Consider the following 14,482-nt stretch of genomic DNA (forward strand, 5'->3'; position numbering starts at 1 on the left):
GTTCTATCAAGATTTATTTTATCAAGATTTACTGATTTTTGTATTTTAAAAACATTTTTAACTATGGATACTTGTATGTGTTCAGGTGCCTTTGGAGGTTAAAGTAGAGGCATTAGAATCCCTCTGGAGTTGGGGTTACAGGCATTTCTGATCTACCCAGTGTGAGTGCTGGGAACTGAATTCAGGTCTTCTGCAAGAGCTTAGAGTTCTCAGCCTCCAATGTAACACAAGTTGCAAGACTCAGTGCTCACTATGGAGGATGGGAGCACATTCTACTTCATCCTCCATGCCTCAAACTTCCTTCTACTTAACGTTCAGTAGGTCTGTGTCTTAACTCGACTTCTCAATGTGACTTTTCTGATGGCCATCTCCTCCTATCCAGGCACTGTGACAGGGTATTCCTAAGTTTCCCAGGCATCCTTATCCTGAAGTTAGTTCAGTCAAGCAATGGATCCCTTTCAAGATTGGTACCTGATTATTGCACTCCAGCATTTGGGGAGTGATGCAGTAAACTGCTCCAATGTTATTCTGCCATACAGGAGCACTTAGTGTGGCACCAAATCTTATTTGATTTAAGGCTTGCACGAGTGCCACTCAGGCTGCTTGGACTCTCCTGCTGATGCGCGATTGCTACTCAGCATCCTTCTCACCTTCCTATTGGGGCTGGAGCTGCGGACTGCTCCATAGGTTTCCTTGCCTCGCTTTTCTGTGTCTGTGTCTTTTAGCTGTCTTGTCCTCTTTTTTGATTGCTCTTTCTTTTCTGTCCTTTGAATACAGACTCCCCATTGTCCTGACTACTTATGTAGAGATTCATGGGGAAGGAAACTTTTAACCTGCCATCTTACCACTGAACTCTGCACTTTTTAGTGGTTTTTTTTTTTTTTTTTTGCTTTCTGATTTTATTTTTCCTGACAGCTTCATTGGGAAGATTCACACATTGTAAAACTTTTCATCTTTAAAATACAATTATATCTAGTGGTTTCATGCTTTATGCCACCATTGCTATTGTCTAAGCTGAGAACATTTTAGTTACCAAAAAGATACTCCCTACTGTTTAATAGTCATTTCCATCACAGCTAACCTCAGAACACTGAAAAACCACTCTTCTTCTTTTTGTTCATATAGATTTGCCTACTTTATATATTTCACGCAAGTAGAATTGTATTATGTCAGCCATAAGGTATACACACCCTCCCTCCCTCTCCTTACCCCCTCCTCTCTTTCTAAGCAAATACTCTGACACTGAGCTAAACCCCAAGTCCTAGTATGTCATTTTTTTTTAATGGATAGATAGCAATTACATTTGGGAGAAGTCTTAGTTAGGGTCTTATTGCTGTGAACAGACACCATGACCAATGTAAGTTTTATAAAGGACAGCATTTAATTGGTGCTGGCTTACAGGTTCAGAGGTTCAGTCCATTATCGTCATGGCAGGTGCATGGCAGCATCACAGCATCCAGACAGGCATGGTGCAGGAGGAGCTGAGATCTACATCTTCACCCAAAGGTAGTCAGGGACAGCCTGAGCATCCCCAGGCAGTTAGGAAGAGGGTCTCCAAGTCTATCCCCACAGTGACACACTTCCTACAACATGGCCACCCCTTCTAATAGTGCCACTCCCTGGGTCAAGCATATGCAAACCATCAAACTGGATATGCTACATTTTTTCACTTACATACTTATTAATTAAAGAGCATTTGGATTATTTTGTACTTTTCAATAATATGCTAACTATAGCTATGAACATTGATGTGTATATTTTTGCATGCAAATGTACTTCAGTTCTGGATATATATATATATATATATACACACATACACACACATACATGCATACACTCACACACATATAAGGAATTGCTAGATCATATGGTTATTTTATGTTTAACATTTTAAGGAGATGCCAAATTTATCATGTTCGTGCTCCATTTTATATATTTATCAACAGCTGGTAAGGGTTCCAATTTCCCCACATTTTTACCACCACTTACTATTATATTTAAAAAATGTCTAGGGGCTGGGGATTTAGCTCAGTGGTAGAGCGCTTACCTAGGAAGCGCAAGGCCCTGGGTTCGGTCCCCAGCTCCGAAAAAAAGAACCAAAAAAAAAAAAAATGTCTAGAGTCATCCAAGTACATGTGAAGTGGCATGTCACTGTGGTGGTTGTTTGCTTTGTGAGACAGGGTTTCACTGTGTAGCTCTGGCTGTCCTGAAACTCACTCTGTAGATCATGCTGGCCTCAGACTCAGACATAGCCTGCTCTGCCTCCTTAGGGGAGGGATTAAAGGCGGGCAGCACTACAACCCAGCTGTCCTGTGGTTTTGACGTACATTTTTCTAATGCCTTAATTGTTTAAGATTTTCAAATATTTCTCCATTGTGTGGGTTCTCTTCTCGTTCACTTCATGTTATCTTTTAAATTGTAACGTTTTAATTATGGTGAAGTCCAACTTTCATATTTAACTATTTTTCTTTTGTCTCTTGTGCTTTAGGTGTTATGAATGGCTTTATTTGTAGTACAAGATTTATGGATAGGGAATTATCAACATCCCAGTGTTACTCACTGATTTCTAAGAAAGAACTATACATTTCAGAGTTTATTTTTCTGGCAGTTTACACTATTGACAATTCTTTTTCACTGTAAGACTTATGTTACTCTTGTGAGTTCTCTGATGTCACTTTGGTTTTATAGGGTGTGGTCCCAACTGCTCAGCGTGCTGCCATCGTTGTGGGAGTAGAGTTGCCAGTTTATGATATTACCAAGAAGCACCTGATAGTTTCGGGAATGCTGGGAGACACAATTTTAACACACTTTGTGTAAGTGAGCTATGTTTGATTTATACTCTGTGTTTATCAGTTTCAACATAAAAAGCCTCTTTTATTAACACTTATCTCCTATGGCCAATACTTTAAGCCTTCTGACTATTTTATAATTTTTTACTTATTGCTACATACAAATTATATAAAATAGTGAGTATTTCTATAAAATTGTGGAATTTTCCTATTTTACTTTCCTCATTAATACTTCATTATTGATTATAGGTTATGTGTTTCAGTATGGCATTTCTAATGTCAGTATTACATATTATGTTCATATTCATAACATGTATATAAAGTACTCTGATTATATTCCTCACCATCCATTATCCACATTTCCCCTCAGATGCTGTGGATACCTGGGAACTTAGCAGCTGGGTGTAATATAGAACCCTATTAGATGCTTTTGGATATTCTTAAACAGCTTGTACTTTATTTACTTACTGACTTTACAGGAAAGATCTCATATATATCAGAATTTGAATTTCTGATCTGCCTGTCTCACAGAGTGCTTGGATTATAGATATGTGGTGTGCACCACCACAATGTATGTATGTGGTATTGGGATTGAAGCCAGGGCTCGTGCTGTCTAGTCAAACACTGAATAAGCTACAGCCCCAGCCCCATCAACATGTTATTTCTATTTTTTCTTTACCAGAAGGCAAATTTCCTCTCAATGGAACCAAGAAAAAAGGGTAAATCTTTTTTGAGTTTCTGAAGGTAAACAGTTTTTGGCCAAAGACTATGTCTGCTCTCCAACTACATTTTTTTTGTCATGTCGCCTCTAATATTGTGCTCCTTAAATGCATTTGACATATGATGCTGTGGTCTGACAGTTTTATGTAACTGATCAATGTTTTAGGACACGTCCTGCTTAGAGATCTTGTTAGGTTTATGGACTTTAAAAATCAGGCTAAGTTTCAGAAGGAAATGAAAGGGACAACCTTTGAATGATGCTTCATTAGAAAAGATTTTCTTTCTCTTTATAATTGAAGGGAGGCCAGATTTTATCTGACGGATCTAAGTTATACTTTTTGCATTTGGCCTGAATTCTGTTTAAGTGGGCAGGTGGTGGAAGTGGAGGTGTAACCTATGATCTTAAATTAGTTTTTACCTTTAGTTCCAGCTTTACCTGTGGTTTGGCTGGGGCTCTGGCATCTAACCCTGTGGATGTGGTGAGAACTCGAATGATGAATCAGAGGGCAATAGTGGGACATGTGGACCTCTACAAGGGTACTTTGGATGGTATTTTAAAGGTATGTACACTGTACAGTTTGTTACAATTTCTGTTTTCTTTGTTCAAGACCTTTTCCAGGCCTTATTCTTCTTGCTACATACTCTGAACATCAAACAGTCATTATACGTATTGTTTAGTAGCCTCTGAGAATCATCTCTTGGAGAGATCATCTCTTGAGAGGCCCATCTCTTGGAAAATTGTTAATGTCTATTGCTTCTTAATATTATTCCAATTTGAGTGCTTGAAAATACAAGATAGATATATTAATAGCACTATGTAGAATTATTGATAGCAAGATTTAATGTATCTGAGGATGTGGAAGGGGAAGTTAGAGGGGAGAAGGAGGAATAGAAATGATGTAAATGAGTACTTATCTGTGAACTGCTCAGGTTTTAATTAAGAGATTGGAGAGATAGCCCAGCAGTTAAGTTCCAAAGGCCTTGTATTCGGTTCCCAGCACCCACAAGGTACTTATAACTCCAGGGGATCCATCGCCTTCTTCTGGCCTTCATAAGTACTGCGTGTACATGGTGAGTGATACACATGCAGGCAAACACCTATACACATGAAATAAAATATTTTAATAAGATTTACTATAACCCATATCTGACAAGCTCAAATAAGAGAGAGACTCTGTAGTAGAAAGCCCGGTACTTAAGAAACCTCAAAACCCAGTCTTTGATTTAAGTTTCAGGTTCTCTTGATCACATTTTGCTTCTAGCATTTCTGCTGGGGTTGAATATCCTAAATGTATATAGAAGTATTGGTTACATTACTGCTATAAAAACAAATTCAGGGATAGAATATGAAGGGGCCATATGGTTTTTCATGCTCTTATCAGTTTCATTGAACAAGTATATATTATTTATGGGACATTATCTTAACAGCTACAGGGAAATTATCACTACTCCTAAAGCACTGGCAGTTACAAACAGATAATCAATATAGCCTAATAAGTGATAAACTCAGAAATCTATGGTAGGAAATTATAGCCCACACTTGAGAAGTTTGACATAAACTCTCAAGGGATGTTCGTAAATTGAGGAATAATAGCTCACATCTGTTGTATGCTTTATTATATGACAGGAGCTGTTCTAATGAGACTTATGTGTATTTAGTCATTTAATTCTCCCCATTATCCCCTGAGATAGATATTGATGCACTGAAGGATCAGATCACCTCCCTCAGAATTTCATGGTTAGCAAGTAGGAATGCTGCAATAAACTGAGACCTTTGGGTTATAGACGCATTCTTTACTAATACACCTGACACTTTTCTCCCATTAGTGACTGTAGGTTGGGTTATAAGACATATTGAGTGTTGTACTGAGATGGCTGGAGACATTGAAAGCTTTAACCAGGTTCCATTTTTATTTTAAGCATATCACTTTGTCTGTGTGGAAATAGGGTCTAAGATAGTGGTTCTCCATCTTGAGTACACATTGAAATTACTAATCTCACAGCTCCCATGTTTGCCATAAATCAGTCAACTCAGAACTGGGGTTATCAATATTTTTAGAAATTCACATGTGGTTGTATGTTCATTTAAACCTGAAGACCACCAATCTAAGTGGGGCAGTAAATGGGTCTTCTACGTTTAACTTGCTTCAGAACTACCTGAATTAACTTATATGTCAGAAATGGGATTTGAGAATTTGTATTTCCAGAAAGGTCCCAGGTAGTACTGATGCTGATCTGATTGACTTAAAGAGCCACTGACCTGGAGGTAAGGTTGATTAGAAGTCTTATATTACCTGAGTGCTGGAGGATGAAGGTCCAAGCTTCAATATGACGGAGGCAGAGAGAAGGGACAGAATCGAGACTAATTCAGTTGAGTAAGTCACTACAGTTTTGTTGAGATTATGTAGACAGGAAGAGGAGGTGTCAAAGATGACTTCCTGGATTTGGATTTGGTGACCAGATGATGACATTTAGTGATGGACACATCATAAGAACAGGGCTCAGCAGTTCAAAGCACACTGGGTACTCTTACAGAGGGCCTGGGTTCAGTTTTCAGCACCCAGTTTTATGACCATTTTCAATTCCAGGGAATCCCAACACTGTCTTCTGGCCTCTGTGGGTGCTAGGCTTCAGTGTGGTATACAGACAAACATGCAGACAAGACATCTATACACATACAAAATAAAATGAAGAAATTAAAGAACAGATTTTGCAGGAGACGTGGTTTTTGATGGTTAGTTTGATGTGTATGGGGAATAGCCAGTGGTATTCGGAGACGATAGTTCTAACTGGGTTTGTGGTTAAAGGTGAGCATCTGTGGGGTCATTTGCATACAGGGTATAACCAACTGGAGAAGGTAGAGTAGTTCATAGTCTCTTTCCTTCTTGAGGATCTAAAGTTCTATAGAATTGTTTGTAGTAAAGTCTTGTTCCAAACGGCATCCTGCACAGAATCCATGCGGCAGTCAGGGCGCTCACTACTTTTGTAAGGAAATGTAGAGTCTTTAGGATCCTTTGCTTTCCTCTACTCGTTATTCTCTCCCTTTTCTGCATTCCAGTTGTACTGAGAGTTGTCCAGCATAGATGTTTTTCTTCCAAGTGCCCATCCATAACTTACTGTCTTAGACACTCGCTGCAACACCTTAAATGTGCCTTCTGCCTTCCGCACTCCTCTTCATTCTCCACATCTCCTATCACTTCCCACAAAGAAAGGCCTTTACTGACCATTGCACTAGGTTGCAAATGTAGTTTCTTCTTTTCTTATCTCCCTGAAAAGTGATTAATTAGTTAATTAATTAATCGAAAAAGTATCTTGCTATGTAGCTGAGATTGGTGTGAAACTCACAATTTACCCCACACGGGTCCCAAATATAAGATTCCCCAACCTCTGCTTTTTGAGTGTGCAAGAAGGGTTTTTATAGTTTCTGTCAAAGTATTACCGCCCCCACGTACTTTCTCTTTCTCAATTTAAAACTTCCCTGAAAATAAATTAACATATTGTCAAGATAATGTATTCAAAATAGTTTGTAGAAGACAGCATTGTAGTAAATAACAGATATATATGACACTTACATTTTAGGACATTTTTATGACCCGAAAACAACCTATATACCCTTTACACCACCTCTGTTTCTCCTATCCATTTAGTTCAAGAAAATGCTAGCTTCCTTCCTATTTCTATCAATATGTCTGTTCTAGATATTTCATAGAAGTGGAATCATATTGTGTGACCTTTTTAATTGGTTTCTTTCAAGTAATGTGCTTTCAGTGTCCATTCGGAGTAGTATATAGCAACTCTCTGCTTCTTTTTATTGCCGAATTGTACTGTTTTCATTACATTCTGTAGCTACATCACATTTTATTCATATTTACTACATTTTATTGGATTGGCTTTCACTGGTTATCTCAGTAAAGTTTCATGAAAATAGAGGCAAACATTTCCGTTTATCACTTTTCTAGGACAAATTATTTATGAAATCCCTTTATTGCACAGCAATAGATACCTTATACAATCCATGCCCCTATAGAATGTATGTTCTAGTGAGGTTGACAAACAAATGCACAAATTAATGTAAACAGAACAGACAGATATTGGTAGATATTAACGTATTGACATATATTTTTATATATTTAATGCAGAGCCCTGTTATCTGTCTTTATCTGCAGAAGTTATTTGTTTACACACAACCTGATTCTTCAAATATCCTGGAGCTTTATAAGGATTCAGATAAGTCTTAGAACTGTTAGAACATCATACTATTTTTGTGTGTCTTTCTATTCAACAAATTTATATTCAACAAAACTTTAACATGCCAAGATCTATGAGGTGGTGTGGATATAAAGGCGAATACGGCAAACATTGTTCATTCCCTATTGGAAGTTCTGTTGTAGTTGGAAAAGCTAGATAATTTTAGAAGTAAATACTAGGAAGAAAATAAGAGCATGTTGAAATGGTAACTTGGTGGTCTGAATTCCCACAGTAGGATGCTTAAGAAAGGCTTATGGATAATTTGAATGATGGGAAGGAGGTAGTCATGTGAAAATAATAAAGAACAGATTATAAAGGGCCTGAGTTGAAATGGGTTTGACATATTCAAGAGTTTAAAAGGATTATATGGCTGAGTGTGGTGAATTAATGAGAAAATAACAGGACGTCAATCTGCAGAGAGGGACAGGGTTTGAATCATGTAGGATCCTGTGGACCATTGCAGAAAACTTAAAATTAGAATGAAAGCCACCTCAGAACTTTTTAAGTACAAATGTAATGTGGTCTGATTCAAAATTGTTTATTTTTAGAGATGGGTCTCTCTGTTTGTCCTGGAACCCCGATCTGTAGAACAGGCTGACTTTGAACTCACAGAGATCTGCCTGCCTCTGATTCCAGAGTGCTGGGGTTAAAGGTGTGTGCTTATGCCCCCCACAACATGGCATGATTTATAATTCTTTGATTTTAGTTTGTAGGTGGAGATCTTTGGTCAGTTCGGAATTTATTGTGGTGATTGAAATAAGAGGTTTGGATCATCTCCGAGGTCCCTCGTCATTTAATCCCGTAATTTTAGGTTATCTGCATCTCTCCTTCATTTTGAGTCATTTTCAAAGTTAAAACATGAATTTTGGCCTGAGTCCTTCAGAAGTTACTAGAGGTAGAAGCATATTATCAATGGCTGTCTATAAGTAACTTCACTGTTAACTATCCCCTCCCCCAAGTGGTTAATAATGACACTAATTTCTGGGCTTTTAAATGGCGGGATGGGAAAAAGAGTGATATTTGAAAATCTGGCTTCTCATATCATTATCTTATTAAGATGTATCAGTTTCTTAACAGTGGTAAAATTCAATTCACTAATGGAAAGGCAGAACAACATTTTTCAGTATCTCACAAAACACCCAACATATTGTCATTACTTAATAGATATTTGTCTATTATATACCAGGTATGGCAGAATTCATATGACATCAGCTTTTGACCTTTCCTATGTCATCTAGTTCTTGAAACCATTTGATGTATAGAGAGACCCCTCCTGTATAAATCAGGGCACCAAAATGCAAAGCAGTTCGTGTTATTCCTCCCTCAGCCCTCAAAGCATGAAAGCCACCATGGAGTCCCACTAATTTTAAAGGTAGGAGACAAGAGCCAGAGAAGGAAAGTGACTTTCTCAAGTCCTTATTCACTACCCTGCTTTTCTTTATCCCTTTTATAACTTCTGGGTATAATATGTGTCGACATACTAGTATCTACCAAAAAACCTGTCTATGATAATGTATGCATTTGCTTGTCAACTTCACTAGAATATATATTCCATGGGGATAGGGACCGTATAAATTATGTATAGCTGTGTAACAAATTCCTCAAAAACGGGGTCTTAAAAAGAATAGTTATTTTCTAGGTTTTGTGGATCAGGAAGTGAGAAGCAGCTTCGTTGAATGACTCTATATTATGAGCCCTAAAAGGTTGTAATCCATGCCAGCTAGGGCTTCAGTCACCCTTAAATGGAGCTAGCATATCTGCTTGAAAGATGACTAATACGGGTGGTGGGTAAATGTCTCAGTTCCCTATGGTGTAGCCCTCTCATCATGGTGTGACAGGTGCTTTCTTTCAGAGTGAATAATTCGATAAAGGAGGAGATAGGTACCTTATCTATCCAATACCTTTCATAATCTAGTAGTGTTAATTCACATGATGTTCTTTTGGTGACACAGAACAGTCCTGATGTGTGAGGGCTACACAGGGGCATGGGGGACTGGGGATAGGGTCCTTAACATGTGCCATCACTTTATGAAGCTATCTTTATTACTGCAGACATTGTCCTTCTGAACTGGTCTTCACAGTTTCATTACATACATGCATATCATGTACTGTCATGTACTTGGATGGATTGTCCTGCATCATCCTCTCTTCTTCCTCTTTCTCTCCCTCAAAACTCCGCGTACTACCCAACACCTTCTAATTGTCTTTTTTGTTTGTTTGGGACACATTATATTTAATTTGTGCTTTGTTTTATGACAGAGAGGGTATCATATAGCCTAGCTTGGCCTTAAATTTTCTGTGTAGCTAAGGATAGCCTTGAACTCTTGATTTTACTTCCTCTGTTCCCAGAGTGCTGTGCCCAGTTCTTATCTACAATTATATTCCCAGTAGTAAGAAGTATGTGTCATAAATCGTAGGTACTCAGTAAATAATTGTTGAATAATGAATGGCTTCATGGATTTACACTACACATTTTTTAGACTACAAAGTACATCCTCAGAAAAGAGTCTATTTTATAATAGTGATAGTTGCTAGGGTGGGCATGGAAAATGGTTGTCAAATGTAAAAAAGAAAGTGAAAGTCACTATTTTTGCTTATGTCTTTACCTCAGATGTGGAAACATGAGGGATTTTTTGCACTCTATAAAGGATTTTGGCCAAACTGGCTTCGACTTGGACCCTGGAACATCATTGTATCCTTTTAGAAATTGAGAATGAAGACAGTGCTTCAAATTTTCAGGTGATTCTAGGTAATAAGAAGACAAATTTTATTATTAAATCATTTATAGGCAAATAAGAAGAACAAGCATCCCATTGGAGACTACTGTGAATGGAAACAAGTAGCGAAGTAACTTTCCCTTGGAGGCAAGTACACATTTAAAGGAACAGAAAAGATGGGGCAAATGTTCCTCTTTAAATAAAAACATCAGATGAACTGGGCAAGGAGTAGGCGGGACTTCTGGGTTGGAGAGGGCAAGAGGAGAGGCAGAAAAAGGTGACTTGCTTTTGGACGAGAGAGAGCTTGGAGGCCAAAATGTAGGTAGGCAATGCTCCCCCTTTACCTCCCCCCACATCCCCACCTCCTCCCAAGGCCCCCCACACCCCACACACCCCTCACCCCACCATCCCTGTTCAGGTGTCAGATCCATTGGGACCCGATACTGGAGGATTTAACTTAGAATGGCTTACAAATTAGGATGCTAGTTGCTGAGCCCAGCGATTGTGTTACCTGTTGATTCTAAACTAAAAACAAACAAACAAACAAAACATCTATTGAGATGGCTCAGTGGGTAAATGTCCTCACCTCTGTACCTGATGACCTGAATTTAATCCCTGGGACTGGTGGTGCAGGGAGAGTATTGACTCCCATAATGTTGTCGTGTGAACTCCACATACATGCTGTGGCGGGTACACGCACACCCTCCCTACTCCCCAGCAAATAAATATGTAAATAAGCAAGCGAATAAGCAGATAAATGTAATAAAACAAGATGTCAAGCATAGCAGTTTTAGAAGGGCTATGAAATTTTTAGCAACACTGATGGAAGATGCAAGACGTCCATGCTATTGTGGTTGAGATTTCTTAACCTATAACTCTGAGACCCAAATAGCTAGAAAATACTAAGAGGACACAAAGCATTCATAGAAACAAAGAATCCATAGCCAAGCAGGAATCTTTTGCTGTGGGTGCATCTCTTTCTTTCAGATGTGATGAGTGCTTCCTATGTACAGAGCCACATGCTGGATACTGTGTGTGGTGCTATGTGTGTACCTGTGAGCTTAGCAGGGTTGAAAAATAATTCCCTGCCCTTCTGGAATCTGTAGGCTGAATAGGCAGAATGTCTATTTGGAATTGTGTATAAGCTTTTCTAGTGCCAAGATGCGTGCGCATGCATGTATGTGTCTGTGTGTCTGTCTGTCTGTGTGTGTGTGTGTGTGTGTGTGTGTGTGTGTGTAAGCATGTGTGTGTTGTTCGCTTTTGAATACTCTATGTATATTGATGTGTTTTCACTGCTAAGTGCTCCTGATCATAGTGGGTACATGGTAGACACTCAACACATTTTATCTCAAGAAAAGACTTTTAAGCCAATTCCCTTTAGGCTAAGTAAATGAAGAGAATGAAATGTACACTTTTTGAAATGGGCTTAGCTTTCAATATTAACCCAGCAATCTTCCATGACTCGTTCTTCAGTTTTTTATTACGTATGAGCAGCTCAAGAGGCTTCAGATCTAAGAACTGGAAATCCATCAGCCCAGCCCTGCTGCCCTTTCTACCGTTCCTCTTTGTGTTCCTGATGTATTTTGACAAAGATGTGTGTGTTTACAGAACCAGCAGTCTCGCAGGGCCCCTGACTGAAGAGTAGTAGGACGACTTAAGTTTATGCATTTGTGTTCCCTCTTCCCTGAGAAGAAGTTTCGACATTGAGAGTGTGACCCCAGATTGGTGTCTTCTGTGAAGATGGATACTGATGGGTGACATTCAAAAGGGCCTCCTTTTTAACTGTAGCTTCAATGTAGTTGGTTTTCCCGAGACAGGCTACAGCAGCAGGCTACCGGCACAGTTACTGCTATGTGTGTTTTTGACCTCAGTTCTCATTAAAGTATTTATTGATTGAATCATTTTGTCTTCATTTCCTCTCTCCTTGCATAACTCTTAAGTTGCATTCTCTAGAATGTGACTCTGAAATGGAGACTGGACTCCCGAAGCACATCTATGGGGGTTAGAACAGGCGTATTGTGTTTTGGCAAGGGCATTTGTCAGCATAATGCCACTCGCTTTTAAATATCAGTCCTGCGGTTCTTTTCCAGGATATGAAACAAATAATCAAGTGGATCATTTGGAAGGTTCTACAGAAAAAATGCTAACAAGGTTTACAACTAGAGCCCTGTGCTCAGAGTGACAGTCTTTATAATTATCCACTCATGCATTTGTTCAAATGTTTATTGTGTGACTATTATTTCCTGGATGCTGGGGCCATGAAGAAGGAGGCTGTCTGTTTTTTAAGCTCGTTATAGTAGAAACTGGTTTGGGAGTAAATCATAAGTGGAGATTCTAAGTACTGTGAGAGGGATGAGCTGCAGTAGGACGGAGGAGAAAGAGCCTCAGAGGATTTGCCAGAGCCTCATAGTAGAGTTGACATTTAAGCTGAGTGAAAGGAAGAATGGATGTTACTGTGTGGATAAGGCTGTCTGCATCTTGACAAGTGTTTTACCAACCGTATTTCTGCCATTAGAGAAGCATAAAGAATGGTTTTATTGCCCTAAAAATCCTCCTAGCCCTTGGCAACCAATAAGACTTTTACTGTCTCAATGGTAGTGCCTTTCCAGAGTATCACATAGTTGGAATCATACAGTAGCCTTTCTTTTTCTTTTCTTTTTTTTTTTTTTTGGTTCTTTTTTTCCGGAGCCCAGGGCCTTGCGCTTCCTAAGCAAGCGCTCTACCACTGAGCTAAATCCCCAACCCCTACAGTAGCCTTTCACACGGGCTTCTTTCACTTACCAGTGTTCACTTAAGTGTCCTCTGTGCTTTTTAAAGATTTATTTATTTTCGTTTTGTGTACATAGGTGTTGTGCCTGCATCGCATGTGTGCCTGGTGTTCCTGGAAGCCAAGAAAGTGTGTTGGAAACCCTGGAACTGGAGTTACAGAAGATTGTGAACTGCCACGTGGGTGCTGGGAACTGAATGTGCATGCTCTGCAAGAGTAGCAAATTCTCTTAACCACCGAGCCATCTCTTTGTTCCCGTTCTATGTCTTAATGGCTGTATATCTCATTTTGCTTTAGTGCTATATTAGACAACATTTTGCCACTGTGACAGAATAGCAGCGAAACATAAAGAGGAGGGATTTAGTTTGGCTCATGTTTTGAGAAGTTGCAGTTCCATTAGGTGAAATGGCCATGCTTTGGGGTGTTTGATGAAGCCCACTGTGGCATAAAACCATTGAAGAAAACTACTTTGTAGAAGCCAGCAGAAGGATGCACCTTCAGTGATCTATTTCCGGCAACTAGGCTCTACCTCATCATTTTCTACTACATCCCTGTAGTACCATCAGCCAAGAACTAATTCCTCAGCACAGAGTCCTTAAGGGGACGCTTAAGATCCAAACCTAAATGGTGTTGAATAGTACTCTATGTCCTCTGTTCCTACATGCTCCAGTCCAGCCTGGGTTTTTCCCCTGATCTGAGGACTTGTTTCGTGTACTCGTGCTATTATCTATCCCACATCTCTGATTAGAGAGAGGGAGCGAGACTTCAGTGATTTATTATGTGCCAGGTACTGTTGTAAGTATAGTGGATCTATTTGCCCACAGAAGACATTTGGTTGCTTTCAAGTTTGGCCAGTAATGAAGGAGTGGCAAACATTTGTGTGTAGGATTTTGTATAGGTGTAACATTTCAGTGTGTGTAGACATCAAGGAGCGTGATTGCAGAATGGCATGATAAGGTTTACTTGTGCAAGGAGTTGCCAAACTGTCTTCTATAGTGGCTGTACAGTCTTGCATTCCCAGCAGCAATGAACAGGAATTACTGTTGCCCTATGACCTTCCCGGATTTGTTGGTGTCATTGTTTTGATACCTTCTAGTAGGTGTGTGATAATTTCTCCTTGTTTGTGTTTATTGTTTTAAAATTTGCCTTTGGTAATTTTCAAGCTTGTTTTTTTAAAGATTTATTTATGTATGTGAGTACACTGTCGCTGTTTTCAGACACACCAGAAGAAAACATTGGAT

General features: G+C 39.1%; 1 protein-coding gene across 11 annotated transcripts in view; it reads left to right on the forward strand.

The window, feature by feature from the left end:
- The window catches only part of Slc25a14 (solute carrier family 25 member 14), a 38,251-nt gene extending 25,879 nt beyond the window's left edge, over nt 1-12,372 (forward strand). For 10 of the 11 annotated variants that reach the window (XM_087600931.1, XM_087600928.1, XM_087600926.1 and 7 more), the window contains 4 exons: nt 2,689-2,813; nt 3,934-4,069; nt 10,369-10,449; nt 11,948-12,372. In XM_087600931.1, the coding sequence (XP_087457057.1) occupies nt 2,689-2,813; nt 3,934-4,069; nt 10,369-10,449; nt 11,948-11,989 (384 nt within the window). In that variant the 3' untranslated portion in view covers nt 11,990-12,372. The remainder of the gene's footprint in view (nt 1-2,688; nt 2,814-3,933; nt 4,070-10,368; nt 10,450-11,947) is intronic. The other variant, NM_053501.3, reaches the window with a different exon arrangement.
- Nucleotides 12,373-14,482: the final 2,110 nt, after the last annotated feature.

The sequence above is a fragment of the Rattus norvegicus genome, chromosome X (genome assembly GCF_021556685.1).
Source record: "Rattus norvegicus strain SHRSP/BbbUtx chromosome X, alternate assembly SHRSP_T2T, whole genome shotgun sequence".
Lineage (NCBI taxonomy): Eukaryota > Metazoa > Chordata > Mammalia > Rodentia > Muridae > Rattus > Rattus norvegicus.